At 44.7% G+C, this 17,373-nt stretch overlaps 1 protein-coding gene across 1 annotated transcript in view; it reads right to left on the bottom strand.

Annotated features, from left to right (window-relative positions):
* Positions 1-259: 259 nt before the first annotated feature.
* dpy19l3 (dpy-19 like C-mannosyltransferase 3) overlaps positions 260-17,373 on the bottom strand; it is a 99,004-nt gene continuing 81,890 nt past the window's right edge. Inside the window, exons 16-17 of the mRNA XM_072465530.1 lie at positions 13,795-13,953; positions 260-474 (exon numbers count right to left, since the gene is read on the bottom strand). Coding sequence (XP_072321631.1) covers positions 268-474; positions 13,795-13,953 — 366 coding nt within the window. The 3' untranslated portion in view covers positions 260-267. The remainder of the gene's footprint in view (positions 475-13,794; positions 13,954-17,373) is intronic.

Genomic DNA, 17,373 nt, shown 5'->3' with positions numbered 1-17,373 from the left:
CTCGGCATGTCGCGCCAACGGCAGTTTGTTCGCGCACGACGGCGCTGCCCGGGGGGGACGCGGCGGGGCGGATACAAACCCCCCCAACCATACCATCACGTACGTACAAACCAGCCGCACACTCCGCCGACCAAAGCAAAGCCGCCCGCAGCTCTCGACCGGCTTCTCGTCCCGCCGTTCAGAGAGTCTTGTGTTCAAACAATAATGGGGGAGATGTAGAGCAAGCAGTCCGGGGGATTTTTCTTTTTTTTTGTTGTGTGGCCGGAGTTATGGAGCGCCGGTGGGCTCCGAGGTTTTGGCGCCGGGGCTTTTCTTGCGTTTTTTCTTGAGTTTGTAGACGTGGAAGGTTTTGTTCTCGAAGGTGCGGGTGAAGAGGGCGCTGTAGGCCGTCGAGTCGGTCTTCACGGCCTCGCAGAAGCGCGGGTGGGGGGACGGGGCCAGGTCGGGCTCGTTCTCTCCGGGGCCATCCATGATCTGAAAGAGAAGAGGACGGAAGAATGAAAACAGGGGGAATCGGTTGGATTTTTGCAATATCGTGGGGACTTTGGGAGAGTAAAAGTCGTTGGATTGTGAAATCACGGGTGGTTATGCCGTGACTCCCCTAGAGCCAGATACAAATGTAGATTTTATCATGTTTTATTTAAGTAAAGTAAAGTAATCTGTTGTTCTGAAAGTTAAAATAAAGTAAAATCCACAGGTGACCAATAGGGGGAGAAAATGGAAAATGGAAATTTGTGTTTACAAATTTTGAAACAAAACAAAACAAGATAGTAATAATATAAAAAAATATGAAAAAATAATAATAATGGCACACAATACAACAAATAAAATTACGGCACAAGTTCAGCATACTTTTCCCATGTCATAAGGCGCATGACAGCTAGCAGACAGCTAGCAGCCCGGTGTAAACGCTCTCTCTTTTTTTCTCACACTTATTGTGCTTTATCTCCTATTTTTGGAAATATAGTTAGTATATTTTTTCTATTTTACTGTACTATAGGGACACGCGCTGGAATCGTTTTTAATTCAACTGTTTTTGACTTTTTTTCGGCTGGATTTGAGCGTTTTTCGTCGTGTTGTTGTGACGTGAGCTAGCTCCGAGTGAGCCCACCAGCCCCCCCCCGCGCCCTCCGGCCGCTGCTAAAGTACGGCGTGTCGTCGGTACACGTTTATATGAAAGAGGAACTTCACGAACGATCGGGACACGCACTGGAATCGCTTTAAATTAACTTGTTTTGACTTTATTCGGTAACTTGTTTTGACTTTATTTGGCTGGATTGAGTGTTTTCGTCGTGTCGTGGCGATGTGTCTTGGCTCTGAGGCCCCCGGCCCCGCCCCCCGGCCGGCGCCGTACCGCGTTTACACAAAGGAGGAACTCATGATACTGCGGAGAACAGTCGTCTTACCCGGAGATCGTCACGTTATCCCGGCGGACATCCTAAGGAAAACGCAACGAGGCAGACGGGCTGGACGTAAACTCCGAGAGAAGAGAGGAGGAAACAGGAAGTCGGTTCCCGCCGTAGTCATGGGTAACGTGAGGTCCCTTCAAAATAAAATGACGGAAATAGCGAGCCTCATGCGGTCCCAGAGGATTTATAGGGACAGCAGCGTCTTGATTTTCACAGAGACCTGGTTAACAGCAGAAATGCCAGACTCTATTGTAGGTTTGGACAATTTTCATCTGCTGCGGGCGGACAGAACGAGAGAATGCGGGAAGAAAAGAGGTGGAGGTCTGGCGGTGTATGTGAACACAAGCTGGTCCAAACCCGAACACTGCACAGTGAAGGAGCAGCTATGTAACAGGGATATTGAACTATTGGCTATTGGCATGAGGCCATATTATCTTCCCCGGGAGTTCTCACATGTGATTTTGATCGCAGTCTATGTGGCCCCGTCTGCCAATGCTGAAGATGCTTGTGAAGCACTGCTCTCCTGCACTTGTAGGCTGCAAACACAGCATCCACAGGCTCTCTTCCTCGTCTCTGGTGACTTTAACCACGCTTCTCCCTCTTCTGTTCTACCAACATACAACCAGTATGTTACCTGCCCCACCAGGAACAATAGAACATTGGACTTGTTTTTTGCCAACACCAAGGAGGCTTATTCTTCTTCCCCCCTCCCTCCCCTGGGTAGCTCGGACCACAACCTTGTACATCTGAGGCCTGTGTATGAACCCATCGTGCGCAGGCAGCCTGTGGTGTCCCGTGAGGTGAGGATGTGGTCTGCTGAGAGCGAGGAGGCTCTGAGGGACTGCTTCAGCACCACTGTCTGGACTGAGCTTTATGACCCACATGGGGAGGACATCAACACCATCACAGAGTGCATCACGGACTACATCAACTTCTGTTTTGAGAACATTGTTCCCTCCCGGACGGTGCGGTGTTTTCCAAACAACAAGCCATGGATTAACCGTGAACTGAAGGCTCTGCTGAAGGAGAAAAAGAGAGCCTTCAGGTCAGGGAACAAGGAGGAGCTGAGGACTGTGCAGAAGGAGCTGAGGAGGAAGATCAGGCAGGCTGAGGCCGGCTACAAGAGGAGGATGGAGGAGCAGCTGCAGCAAAAGAACATTCAGGGAGTGTGGAGGAGCCTGAAAACCATCTTGGGCTTCAAAATCCCCCCTGCCCAGACAGAGGGGGATCTACAGTGGGTGATTGATTTAAATGCTCACTTCTTGAGGTTTGATCGGTCACCCACCCCTCCCCCTGTACAGCTGCATGCTCCCTCTTCCACAGCTGGACAATGCCCTGCATCTGTTCCTCTTCGCTTATCTGCCCCGGACCATCAGCTCCCCACTTCACCTGGACTCACCCATCCCTCCAGCACACAGTCCCCCTGCCAACCACTGACTGTCACAGCAGCACAGGTGAAGAGTGAGCTGAAGAGGATTAAAGTGAGGAAGGCAGCAGGACCAGATGAACTGTGTGGAGTTATGGAGCATGTCTTCAACATGAGCCTGAAGCTGAGGGTGGTACCACAGGTCTGGAAGACCTCCTGTCTGGTACCTGTGCCTAAGACACCGCGCCCCAAAGACCTCAACAGCTTCAGGCCGGTAGCTCTCACGTCCCACCTGATGAAGACACTGGAGCGGCTAGTCCTGGACCACCTCCGCTCCACCGTGAGCTCAGCCATGGACCCGCTGCAGTTTGCATATCGGCCTGGCATCGGAGTGGAGGACGCCGTCATCTCTTCGAAATCGCTTATGGTCAGAGTAGTTAGGAACAGAAAGATAAACCCACAGCTTCAGCTACGCTGCCCTAGGAGTAACTATGCTGGGGGAAGTATGACAGCTTGAGCACTATCCTCTTCTTCTTCTGACTACTTATGCTATCAAACAATATTTATTTTTTGATTCCACTTGCAAACTGTTCACCGCCTTCTTTTCTTTCTCTCACTCCTGAGGACCTGTGGACCCAGATGCCCCTCCCCTGGTGAAGTGGTCCCTGCCCTGTGTGGACGGTCCCTCATCTGCCTGAAGAGTGGCTCCAGTTCGCCTCAGTCGGTCCCTCATCTGCCTGAAGAGTGGGTCCAGCTCGCCTCCGACGGTCCCTCATCTGCCTGAAGAGTGGGTCCAGCTCGCCTCCGACGGTCCCTCTTCTGCCTGAAGAGTGGGTCCAGCTCGACTCAGACGGTCCCTCTTCTGCCTGAAGAGTGGGTCCAGCTCGACTCAGACGGTCCCTCTTCTGCCTGAAGAGTGGGTCCAGCTCGACTCAGACGGTCCCTCATCTGCCTGAAGAGTGGGTCCAGCTCGACTCAGACGGTCCCTCTTCTGCCTGAAGAGTGGGTCCAGCTCCAGTCTCCTTGTGTCCGTCTGTCCGTCTGTGAGAGTCGGATCTCTCCTTCACTGGAACTCCTCCAGGTTTCTACGCTTTTTTCCCAAAGAGGTTTTTTTTGTAGTTTTTCCTGGCCGAGAAGGAGAGTCTAAGGACAGAGGACCCTGGGACATCGTCCCTCGCCACCACAGACATTGTCTGACTTCATCGCCACCACAGACATTGTCTGACTTCATCGCCACCACAGACATTGTTGATTAATTTCTCCCTGTGGCCCTCAGAGGCAACTGTTGTTGTGATTTTGGGCCTTACAAAAATAAATTGATTTGATTTGATTTGATTTGATCTCCCTGCTGCACCGCTCTCTCTCTCACCTGGAAAAGCCTGGCAGCTCTGTGAGGATTCTGTTCTTCAATCTTTCCAGCGCCTTCAAAACCATCCAGCCGCTGCTCCTGAGGGACAAGCTGGAGACGGCTGGTGTGGAGTATGACCTGGCAGAGTGGATCCTGAACTACCTCACAGACCGACCCCAGTTTGTGAGAGCCCGGAACTGTGTGTCTGACACTCGGACCTGCAGTGTGGGGGCGCCCCAGGGCACTGTCCTCGCGCCCTTTCTCTTCACCCTTTACACTGCAGACTTCAGACATGACACGGACAGCTGTGTCCTGCAGAAGTTCTCTGATGACTCTGCCATCATCGGACTCATCACGGACGACGATGACGCGGAGTACAGAGGACTGGCGCAGGACTTTGTGGACTGGTGTCAGCGGAACCACCTCCTCATCAACGCGGGGAAGACCAAGGAGATGGTGGTGGATTTCCGCAGACGCCACCCCACTGCCCCCTCACCAGTGAACATCCAGGGACGGGACATTGAGAGAGTGGACTCATACAAGTACCTGGGTGTTCATCTGAACCACAAACTGGACTGGACTCATAACACAGACGCACTGTACAGGAAGAGCCAGAGTCGGCTCTACCTCCTGAGGTGACTCAGGTCTTTTGGAGTGACAGGGCCACTCCTGAAGACCTTCTACGACTCTGTGGTGGCATCAGCTCCTGTAGGTGTGGCCTGCTGGAGCAGCAGCATCACAGAGAGGGAGAGGAAGAAGCTGGACAAAGTCATCAAGAAGTCCAGCTCCGTCCTGGGCTGTGCTCTGGACTCGGTGCAGGAGGTGGGGGACAGGAGGGTCCTGGCTAGATTCACATCTATGCTGGACCATGAGTGTCACCCCCTGCAGGACACTCTGTCCGCTCTGGAGAGCAGCTGAGAGACTGATCCACCCTCGCTGTGTGAAGGAAAGGTTTCGCAGGTCTTTCCTTCCTGCTGCTGTCAGACTTTATAACAAACACTGTTAGTCCTGAACACTCGCAATACTGACCTAACCATGTGCAATTCTGTCATATGTGCAATTGCTGTTGGAATTCATGTGCAATTCATGTGCTGTCGTGACACATATTCATGTGCAATTACTGTCGTGATCACATGCAATGATATTTATGTATTTATTTATTTATTTGCCTATGGGAGTTTTTTATTTATTTATAGGAGATCTTCTACTGAAAGTGTTTTTCAGACTTCCTATAAGTGATCTGTTCTTCTGTATCTACCTCTGTATCTACCTGCGTTGCACCAATGAAATTTCCCCATGTGGGACAATAAAGGAATATCTTATCTTATCTTATCTTATTTAGGCCAAAGTTTATCAAATTTGTCCATTTTCAAATTAAGTCTGAATGTCATTTTTTTAAATACCCATTTCTAAGTGGGAAAAGATAAATAAATAATAAAAGGATGAAGAACATTTAAATAAAGGTAAGGTCAGTTATACATCAAAATATATATTTTTGTGAGCGAACAAATTGGTTTTGTTTTAATCTACTGTTCACTAAAAATGTATAGTTTAATTTATGTGTTTATTAGAAAGAACAGTGTAGCATAAAATGGGGTTGAGAGCAGGGAGGACATTCAGCAAACGTCTGGAACAGTACGACACGACACTTAGGCTGCTTAGACCACTCGACAACAACATTTTCATTACACTGAATTATTCTTCGTTTGACCCTGAACGTGTGGACGACCTCGAAGCCTCTGAGCGTCTGCACAGCTGAGACCCTTTATAATAGTCCTGATTTTGAAAAATGTGCTGGTACACCTGCTATAAAACATACTTTCTGGACTGTAAGTCACAACCTTTTTCATAGTTTTGGCCGGGGTGCGACTTATACTTATATTTATACTTAGATACTTATACTCCAGTGCGACTTATTTGTGATATAATTTGTTATTCTTACACTTGCAAGTGCATTTCATACTCCAGTGCGACTTATATATGTGTTTTTCTTCTCTATTATGCATTTTTTGGCTGGTGCGACTTATACTCTGGAAAATACGGTACTAAACCTGAAAGCGGATTAACAAATACTGTAAATTCCCCCCCAAAAAAATCAGAATTGGCTTTCTCCCATTTATTTAAATGTTGTATTTTAATGGCGCACTGAGTAACTTTTCTTGTGGCGGAATGTATGCCACCTGTTTATCTTCACGAATCTACTGTGTCGCCATGGAAACAAGTAGTTGACGCCACCTGGGCCATGTTACAGGTCAGAGGTCTCATTTATGAACATGGAATTCTTTACTAAAAATGTACATAAGAATACAATGTATATACAGTTAAAACACGGACTTCTTCCTTGACGTAAAGCGCTTCGTGTGCCTTTAAGGAAGAAAAGCGCTATATAAATGTGACCATAGAAATATGACCATAGAAATATGAACATAGCCATTTCATTCAGCTCAGATCACTCTTTGCCTCATTCCTGAAACCCACAACATAGAAATCTGAGTTTTTTGGACCATGTTTGGCTCGTTTTCATGTCAAGCTTTCTTCAAATACACACTTTAAATAGATAAATAGCTGCTTTATAAATGAGACCCCAGATCTGCAGAGAAGTGTCGCCGCTCACGGTAAGAATGTGCCTTTAGAGCGATTTTTGAGCAATAAAACACCAGTAATTGAAAACAAAGAATAACATATACGTCTAACAAAACACTGTGGACAACTCCAGACCAGGCAATAACATCTCCATGGAGACAAGAAGCTAATACAAGCTCCTACAGTACAACGCTGTGAATGATAGATGAGTTGGAGTGTTTCAGTGACTCTGTCTAGTGTTATGTCCAAAAACAGACGCGACTCCGACTTCCCCTTGTGACCCCCCGGAACCAGAAAATGTTAAAAATTGAATGACGGAACGAGAAAAAACCAACTCGGCAAAAGAAATGAACGCAAACGAAGCGCGCGTTCTGCACACCGTACGGGGCAAACTGCGTAATTGTTGAAAAATGGGCCTCAGAATAAAAGTTTAGCGAACAGCGATGTATTTGCCAGGCGTGAATCAATACATCGCTAAGACGGAGGGGCGCGGGATGTAGCCGGTGTAAATAAACAGTAGCAGCGGGTGACTGACAGCCTCTCACTGCCTCTAATTTCACTGTGAGCTCGTGCCAGCGCCGGCGCCGCGGGGCCCCTGCACAGCTTCCACAGGAGCCGCGGCCAAAGTCGATTTGAGAGTCTTTACTAATCTTAACTTTTCCATCACGAGTTGATTTTGGCTCCTTTCGCTTTGGCTCGTTCTTTTATTCAATCGGACCAGGCCATGGTGAACCCGGGTAAGATTTTACACCAGATGTCCTGCCACGTGCGCCGTTAAAAGTGTTGGGTGGAGGAAATGTTTCGGCATAGTCAGTATACCGTATTTTTCGGACTATAAGCCGCACCTTTTTTCATAGTTTTGGCCGGGGTGCGACTTTTACTTATATTTATACTTATATACTTATACTCCGGAGCGACTTATATGTGATCTTCTTTGTTATTTTCACACTTGCAACTGCATTTCATACTCCAGCGCAACTTATATATGTTTTTTTCTTCTCTAATATGCATTTTTTTGGCTGGTGCCACTTATACTCCGGAAAATATGGTAATCTTGGCCACGTGAGGTTGAGCCAAAATGGATGCTCGGTCAGGTTAGAATTCTCAGGCAGATTTTCCTTTTTTTCTGTCTGATTGCAGATTTCTGGACCTGGTTATGGTTCATTTCGCTGTATTTACATGAAACAAACACTGGCACAAAGTTCAGTGTCTTCTCTGTCGTCAGTTGAAAAGGTTTAAAGAGAAGACGTTTGTGGAGCTAATCCCAAACTAATAATGAGGTTCAATGTTTGTGCATTTCTATTTTGGATAATTCTTCCCCAAAAAGTAAATAAATCTCTCATAGAGTTACACAAGCCCCGCCCTCCATCTGAGATCACACATCATCGAATTCTAGAACGTGAATCTAGAATTTAGAATGACATTTAACACACATGAGTTTTTAGTATTTAAAATACTTAAAACAGATGATCTTCCATACTCATACCCAAGTGCAATACTGACTTAATCATGTGCAATACTGTCATAATCATGTGCAATACTGACTTAATCATGTGCAATACTGACTTAATCATGTGCAATACTGTCATAATCATGTGCAATACTGTCATAATCATGTGCAATACTGACTTAATCATGTGCAATACTGTCATAATCATGTGCAATATTGTCATAATCATGTGCAATACTGTCATAATCATGTGCAATACTGTCATAATCATGTGCAATACTGTCATTCATACGCAATACTCATCCACAATAATGTCATATTCATGTGCATTATAACTGCGGTAAATGAGAGTGTTTACTTTTGCCACTATTAGTATTATTTTTGTCTTATGTTACTTTATTTATATTTTTTTCTCTCTATTCCTTATTAAGAATATAAGAGGTTTTGTCTTTTTTTTTGTTTATAAGAGATTTTCTATTAAGAGTGTTTTTTTTTTAAGCTTCCTATAAGTTTTTCTGTTCTTTTACTTCAGTATCTACTTGCGTTGCAACCCCAAAATTTCCCCATTGTGTGGACAAATAAAGGCTTATCTTGTCTCATCTGTCCATCGAAGCGAGCTGCAGATCTTTCTTTTAATTAAATAGCTAAACTACTAAATAAATGAATAAATCGGGGAAGTAAGAACAGAATAGTGGGCGTGTATCGAGGTCGTTGAAAACGGGGATTTTGGGAGCGATGCCTTGATTACAGGAGAATATGTCACGGTTAAAGAGTCCATGCTACATACGATGTCTCCTTTAACCACAATGAAAAAGTCTGTCTTCTCTTGTACTGTTTCTGCAGCAGTCTTCCGGCTCGTGCAGCTCTGGGGACTCGTTTTAGAGCTCGGTTTAAATTATACGCTTAAATGCCTCATTGTCAAAACAGACCATGCTCACCAGAGTGGCCTCTTTTGATCAATTTCCTCTCTAAGTTTTGTGCTTAGGCCAGCTTCTGCGTCTGTGTTGTGAAGGAAATGTTAATGTTACACCGCGGACATTAATGGGTTCGGCTTCAGCAGTTTTTATATTTGTTTTATGGCATCTTTGAACAATTTTTCCGTATTAATTTTCCCGCGCATGTTCGTTTAAGTGGCCAGAGGGGGCTTTACTTCCTATTTAGGCTTTAGACAATTTAGACCTCTACCCCAGGCTTCAATAACGGTCTCTGGAGGACAGATTAACTGGACTAAGCTTGATTGTTTTAAGATGAAAGAAGAAGAACGGACAATACATGTTAAGCACAGAGAGACAATACAGATGGATAAAAGAGCGTTTGTCTCTTTGCATTTCCTTTGCTAAGTATAAATTAAAGAGCAGGAAGGTCATTTTTCTAGATCCATCAACTGCAGCTTCCCAATCCTTACCTAAACTTGTAAGAAAGAACTAAATACTAAAAGATGTGCTTGGAAATAGCTGTTTTTTTTGTATCTTTAGCCCAATCTGACAGACAAGACTCTAATCCAATCATATAAAGAGGCATTAGGAAATGTAAATATAATTAAAACCTTAAATTTGACTATTTCTTTTAAGTTCTTTTTTCCCACAATTGTCTATTCTGACTGGATTAAGACAAATCAGGCAGTAAAGTAAAAACAAGACATTTTATGAATCTGAAGGTGGACAACTTTGAAATATGAGAATATAAATTAAGTTTCAGACAGCACAGATAAAAAAAATAATAATAATTAAAGCCCCAGTGTGAACCTTTTAAGCCCATCTAGATGTTCTAATTGTATTTTATATGTTTTTATTGCACTAAAAATGAATAAAAACCTGTCTTCTTACAGTGACTGGGCTTGGATCTCCTCTTACTCGCCCTAGAGGAGGAGCTTCTGCTTGTTTCCATGGAAATGTTGTTCCTTTGGCTAAAACATGGCCTACAATGTACATGGAGAATGTTCCGTAGTCTGGATTTAACTTTATATTTCCATAAAAAGTTGTCACTTTAAATGTCACTTTAACTATGACTAGATTGTATATAACTGTATGTTGTATTGTAAACCAAAAATATACACAATCAGGAGAATTGGACAAAAAAGTGAAGCCAAGATATATTTTTAATGTCTGGTTGTGTCGTAATAACTCTTCTGTATCGATCATAAAGTGTGGGCCAATTAGACCCATTTATCTCGACCTTCATCTCGACCTCAATCTCGGCCTTCATCTCGACCTCCATCTCGACCTTCATCTGGACCTTCATCTCGACCTCCATCTCGGCCTTCATCTCGACCTCCATCTCGACCTTCATCTCGACCTCCATCTCGGCCTCCATCTCGACCTCCATCTCGGCCTTCATCTCAACCTTCATCTCGACCTTCATCTCGACCTCCATCTCGACCTCCATCTCGACCTTCATCTCGACCTTCATCTCGACCTTCATCTCGGCCTCCATCTCGACCTTCATCTCGACCTTCATCTCGACCTTCATCTCGACCTCCATCTCGACCTTCATCTCGACCTTCATCCCGACCTTCATCTCGACCTCCATCTCGGCCTTCATCTCGACCTCCATCTCGGCCTTCATCTCGACCTTTATCTCGACCTTCATCTGGACCTTCATCTGGACCTTCATCTTGACCTTTATCTCGACCTTCATCTGGACCTTCATCTGGACCTTCATCTGGACCTTCATCTCGACCTTCATCCCGACCATTATCTCGACCTTTATCTCGACCTTCATCTCGACCTTTATCTCACCCTTCATCTGGACCTTCATCTGGACCTTCATCTGGACCTTCATCTGGACCTTTATCTCGACCTTCATCTGGACCTTCATCTGGACCTTCATCTGGACCTTCATCTCGACCTTCATCTCGACTTTCATCTCGACTTTCATCTCGACCTTCATCTCGACCTTTATCTCGACCTTCATCTCGACTTTCATCTCGACCTCCATCTCGACCTTCATCTGAACCTTCATCTCGACCTCCATCTCGGCCTTCATCTCGACCTCCATCTCGACCTTCATCTCGACCTCCATCTCGGCCTCCATCTCGACCTCCATCTCGGCCTCCATCTCGACCTCCATCTCGGCCTCCATCTCGACCTCCATCTCGGCCTCCATCTCGACCTTCATCTCGACCTCCATCTCGACCTCCATCTCGACCTCCATCTCGACCTCCATCTCGACCTTCATCTCGACCTTCATCTCGACCGTCATCTCGACCTTTATCTCACCCTTCATCTGGACCTTCATCCGGACCTTCATCTGGACCTTCATCTGGACCTTTATCTCGACCTTTATCTCGACCTTCATCTGGACCTTCATCTGGACCTTCATCTCGACCTTCATCTCGACCTTTATCTCGACCTTCATCTCGACCTTCATCTCGACTTTCATCTCGACTTTCATCTCGACCTTTATCTCGACCTTCATCTCGACCTTCATCTCGACTTTCATCTCGACCTTCATCTCGACCTTCATCTCGACCTTCAGGCTTCCTCTTGAATGGGCCCAAACGAAGGCAGGACGTTTTACCACTGAATACTTCTACCATCGTAACATAACCATAACAACGGGATGCAGCGCTAACACTGATCTGCAAAGCTTTATTCAGCAACAGGCGACTTACTCATGTAATTTATTTTTGTTGTTTGATTTTCATTATACCGTGATAATATACATAACAATAATACCACATATAAGTCGCTCCGGAGTATAAGTATATATAAGTTGCACCACGGCCAAAACTATGAAAAAAGGTGCAACTTATAGTCTGGAAAATACGGTATAATTCAATATATGGTGTAAAAAAGTTTATTAGACCGAAGCATAATTATTTCACTGTTGTTTGGTCATAATGTGAACAGTCTTAAAACCATAAACTTTCTTCTTCATAACACTAAAATCTTACTTCAGTACTTCACACACAGTACTTCACACACAGTACTTCACACACAGTACTTCACACACAGTACTTCAGTACTTCACACACAGTACTTCACACACAGTACTTCACACACAGTACTTCACACACAGTACTTCAGTACTTCACACACAGTACTTCACACACAGTACTTCACACACAGTACTTCACACACAGTACTTCAGTACTTCACACACAGTACTTCACACACAGTACTTCACACACAGTACTTCACACACAGTACTTCAGTACTTCACACACAGTACTTCACACACAGTACTTCACACACAGTACTTCAGTACTTCACACACAGTACTTCACACACAGTACTTCACACACAGTACTTCACACACAGTACTTCACACACAGTACTTCACACACAGTACTTCAGTACTTCACACACAGTACTTCACACACAGTACTTCACACACAGTACTTCAGTACTTCACACACATAGTACTTCACACACAGTACTTCAGTACTTCACACACACAGTACTTCACACACAGTACTTCAGTACTTCACACACATAGTACTTCACACACAGTACTTCACACACAGTACTTCAGTACTTCACACACATAGTACTTCACACACAGTACTTCACACACAGTACTTCATTACTTCACACACAGTACTTCAGTACTTCACACACAGTACTTCATTACTTCACACACATAGTGCTTCACACACAGTACTTCACACACAGTACTTCATTACTTCACACACAGTACTTCAGTACTTCACACACAGTACTTCATTACTTCACACACATAGTGCTTCACACACAGTACTTCACACACACAGTACTTCACAGTACTTGACACAGTAGTTCACCCACACAGTACTTCACACACATAGTGCTTCACACACAGTACTTCACACACAGTACTTCACCCACACAGTACTTCACACACACAGTACTTCACAGTACTTGACACAGTACTTCACCCACACAGTACTTCACACACACAGTACTTCACACACAGTACTTCACACACAGTACTTCAGTACTTCACACACAGTACTTCACACACAGTACTTCAGTACTTCACACACATAGTACTTCACACACAGTACTTCAGTACTTCACACACACAGTACTTCACACATAGTACTTCAGTACTTCACACACAGTACTTCACACACAGTACTTCAGTACTTCACACACATAGTACTTCACACACAGTACTTCACACACAGTACTTCATTACTTCACACACAGTACTTCAGTACTTCACACACAGTACTTCAGTACTTCACACACATAGTGCTTCACACACAGTACTTCATTACTTCACACACAGTACTTCAGTACTTCACACACAGTACTTCAGTACTTCACACACATAGTGCTTCACACACAGTACTTCACACACACAGTACTTCACAGTACTTGACACAGTAGTTCACTCACACAGTACTTCACACACATAGTGCTTCACACACAGTACTTCACGCACAGTACTTCACCCACACAGTACTTCACACACACAGTACTTCACAGTACTTGACACAGTACTTCACCCACACAGTACTTCACACACAGAGTACTTCTCACACACAGTACTTGACACACAGTACTTCACAGTACTTGACACAGTACTTCACCCACACAGTACTTCACCCACACAGTACTTCACACACAGAGTACTTCTCACACACAGTACTTGACACACAGTACTTCACAGTACTTGACACAGTACTTCTCACACACAGTACTTCACCCACATGCCCGTTGGCCAGGTCGAGCAGGTCTCTCAGCCGGCAGCCTCTCTTGTGCCGCCGCTCGTAGCAGATGCTGTTCTCCAGGACCACGTAGTCGGCCCCGGCGGCCCTCAGGATCTCGTGCACGTCCTCCGGGGGGCGCCGCGCGTACACCTGGTAGACCTGCGCACAGACGCACACTCTCTTACTGTACGCGGGGCCCTCGTCTGGTCCCAGCGCTGTTATTGTTCAGGCTCAGACTCAATTAATTTGCATGTTTTATTACGGAGTTACAGTTTTAATGAAGTTTGTATTCGATTACGCCACATTTATGAAAATTAATTGCAAAAACAATAAGAAGGGAAAGTAAATTGGAGGCAAAATTATGGACTTGTGAGGCACACGGCTTTGGGAAAGTGAGTGCATATTTTAGAGGTTTAGAACAAATGGCTGATTTTAGTTATTTAAAAATCATATTATTCTTAATAGAATGTTTCAAAACAAATGTACATGACTGCAGTTCCCGCAAATTATGTTTCTGTTTAATTTATGGATTAATTAGTTTTTGGTCACACTATTTCTATAATAACTAATTCACTAATTCAATCATTTAAAGAATTGCCCGCGCTGGTGCGATTCCATTTTCATTCCAACTCAATTATTATCTCAAGCACATTTAGTTGTAAAACTGTTGGACTTGGTTAAGTTCAGCTTTACATTGAGTTCAAAGCCAGAAGAAACACCTCACCAGACAATATTCAAAATGATTTACTCATAAAGATCATGGATATGACTAGAGGAGCTTTGGAACAGCCTGAGCACATCTACAGCAAACTATTCAAATCAAAGCATTAAACATGGTGTGGACACAGTATAAGATGAAGGAGGAGAAATACATCAAGATGAAACAATTAGAAAATGTCAAGATGCTCTATGCCAGGGACCAGGGGCAGGGCAGGGGACCAGGGGCAGGGCAGGGCCGGGGCAGGGGCAGGGGACCAGGGACCAAGGGCAGGGCAGGGGACCAGGGGCAGGGCAGGGGCGGGGCAGGGGCAGGGGACCAGGGACCAAGAGCAGGGCAGGGGCAGGGGACCAGGGACCAAGGGCAGGGCAGGGGACGGGGACCAGGGACCAGGGACCAGGGGCAGGGGACCAGGGGACCAGGGGCAGGGCAGCAGGGCAGGGGCAGGGGACCAGGGACCAAGGGCAGGGCAGGGGACCAGAGGCAGGGCAGGGGCAGGGCAGGGGACCAGGGGCAGGCCAGGGGGGCAGGGGACCAGAAGCTGGGGACCAGGGGCAGGGCAGGGGACAAGGGGCAGGGCAGGGGACCAGGGGCCTGTTGCCACATGTCGACTATCATAGTACTATGGTCGACATGAACTACTCACTCTGAGTTTTGATGAAATAATACAACCCACAAACACCCACACAGAGCAAAGTTTACACGGTTTTCTTCAGTTCGAACTGTTGTTGTCTATTATGAGTATTTTTCTCATTGACCTGAAACACAGACATAACGGACATTCAAATGTAAACGTGCAACTTCAAATTAACCTGTTTGTGCAGCTGTACGTTGGATTTGAATATGCAAATATGTAATTATTGTAAACCATACGTGTCCTACACCCAAAATAAACCTGTTTTAATGCAGGTTTTGTCAGTTCAGGAGGTTTATTGAAAATATATCCTGCTATAACAAGATCCAATATTAGCACAACAAGTATTATCCATCTCTAATAAATACTGCAGGTTTATGTTTAAGTATATTATAATAAAGAGACATGTTTTGATTAGGCTGATTTAATACAACTTGCATGTAATACTTGTGTAGCTGGTTATACATACATATATCTGATTGTTCATTCTTACATTTAATCCACAGTCTTCATACGTTTCTGTCTCATTTCATTGATCTATTCTTAACCAAATCCCATAATTAAGCGCTGGGTGATATTTTCCTTCACAGCGTTCAGTCCCACCTACACGGTTTCTAATTCCAATGCAAAGCTATAGATTTTTATAAGACTTAATCCAATTCCAAGAACATCCAATGGTTGCAGCATGAGGCCGGGACAAAAGCTGATGTAAGTGGACACAAAAGAGGAATAATACACTGTGTTTGACCAGAACTAGGAAGAAGATAAGCTGTGTGTTTGCCCATCGCTTACCATCAAACAATTAAGGTTGTTCTTGCAATAAATGCTTGGTTTATGAAAAGATCCAGATAAATACTTGGAAAATCTGCCAATACCAAATATCAACCAATATTGAAACTAGTTGAACACGTGGTCAAAGCTGCTGCTAAAATGTTGTTATGACCAGAGTAATAGGAACTGACAAGACGGTTTGACTTTCATCCAAGAGTCATTCTCTAACAGGGCTGTTGGGGGTAACAAAGAAGATTAGTTTGAGGCGAGACTTAAATCGTGCAAACAAATAGATAAACGGGACAGTCTTTTATCAGGAGGCTCCGTGGTCAGTATCAGGAGAACTGTAATCTTTATCTGCTCCATAAATATTTCACTCTTGGAACTGATATTAATAATGGTTTTGGTGCATCGCTAAGCAACAGTGGCATATTCAAAAGATTGCTGTTTGGGCTAACATAAGTGACAGAGGTTAGCACCTTTGCCTCACAACAAGGAGGTCCTGTTCCATTGGATACTGCAGATTGTCCCTACAGAGCACCCCTACTGGGTCCAATTGCATATGAACATAGACAATAAGAGTCTTAGTCTTGGTTTAGCACTAGGATTTTCATGACATTTGCTAACCTTAGTCCTGGTTTAGCCTCTGTAGACGTGGTGTGCTGTGAAAACACATAACATTCTCTAAACCTTTCAATGTAGTTGAACTTTTGAGGCCAAAGACTGCATTCATATATCATATGCACACATAAAAAGAGAAACAAACATAAAGTACGTATATACACGTATCTTCTTCCTGCTTTAAATGCGTATTACCCAGTGGGGGAACAAATTAATTCAGGAAACATTCAAAACAACCACAAAGGTGCCAAAAACAACTGCAGTCTTGTCCACTAATGAATTGTTTTGTCCAAGCAAACAAATTAAGCTTTAAAAAGAACTGGGACAGGCATTAAAGCTCCTCGGTGTGTTTGAAAGTCTTCCACGCACACATTACATACGTCTAGAGGGGAAGATGAACATAGAGAGAGAGAGAGAAGCCTGGAGGTCTACAACAGTGTCGTGGAGCCTTAATGAGCTGCGAGACCTGGTTCACTTCCCACTGGGAGGCCATGACTCGGGCCCCTGTGGCTCCTGTGGCTCCTGTGGCTCCTGTAGCTCCTGTAGCTCCTGTGGCCCCTGCATGACCCACACTCTCCGGCTAACACAATAACAGACACACAAATAATTAGGACTGCATTATGTTCTAATGTATGGGTTTATCCTCGTGTTATGGGAGCGATGAGAGGGCTCGATGTGGAGGGACTGTTTTGTAACGCAAAATATAACTTTATATTCATAGTCTGTCTCCTTTATATTAAGCATCTTTGTCTCTTTAAAAGTGCTGTACTTTGCTGTAAGTGTTATGAGTCCCTGTCACGATAGCACATTCTGAAGATAGGATAAGTGTGTTATA

This window comes from Eucyclogobius newberryi, unplaced genomic scaffold, assembly GCF_026437365.1.
Source record: "Eucyclogobius newberryi isolate DKJ021-1_F unplaced genomic scaffold, fEucNew1.0.hap1 SCAF_5, whole genome shotgun sequence".
NCBI lineage: Eukaryota > Metazoa > Chordata > Actinopteri > Gobiiformes > Gobiidae > Eucyclogobius > Eucyclogobius newberryi.
The sequence above is the reverse complement of the archived record's forward strand: the minus strand, read 5'-3'. Positions and strand labels throughout refer to the sequence as shown.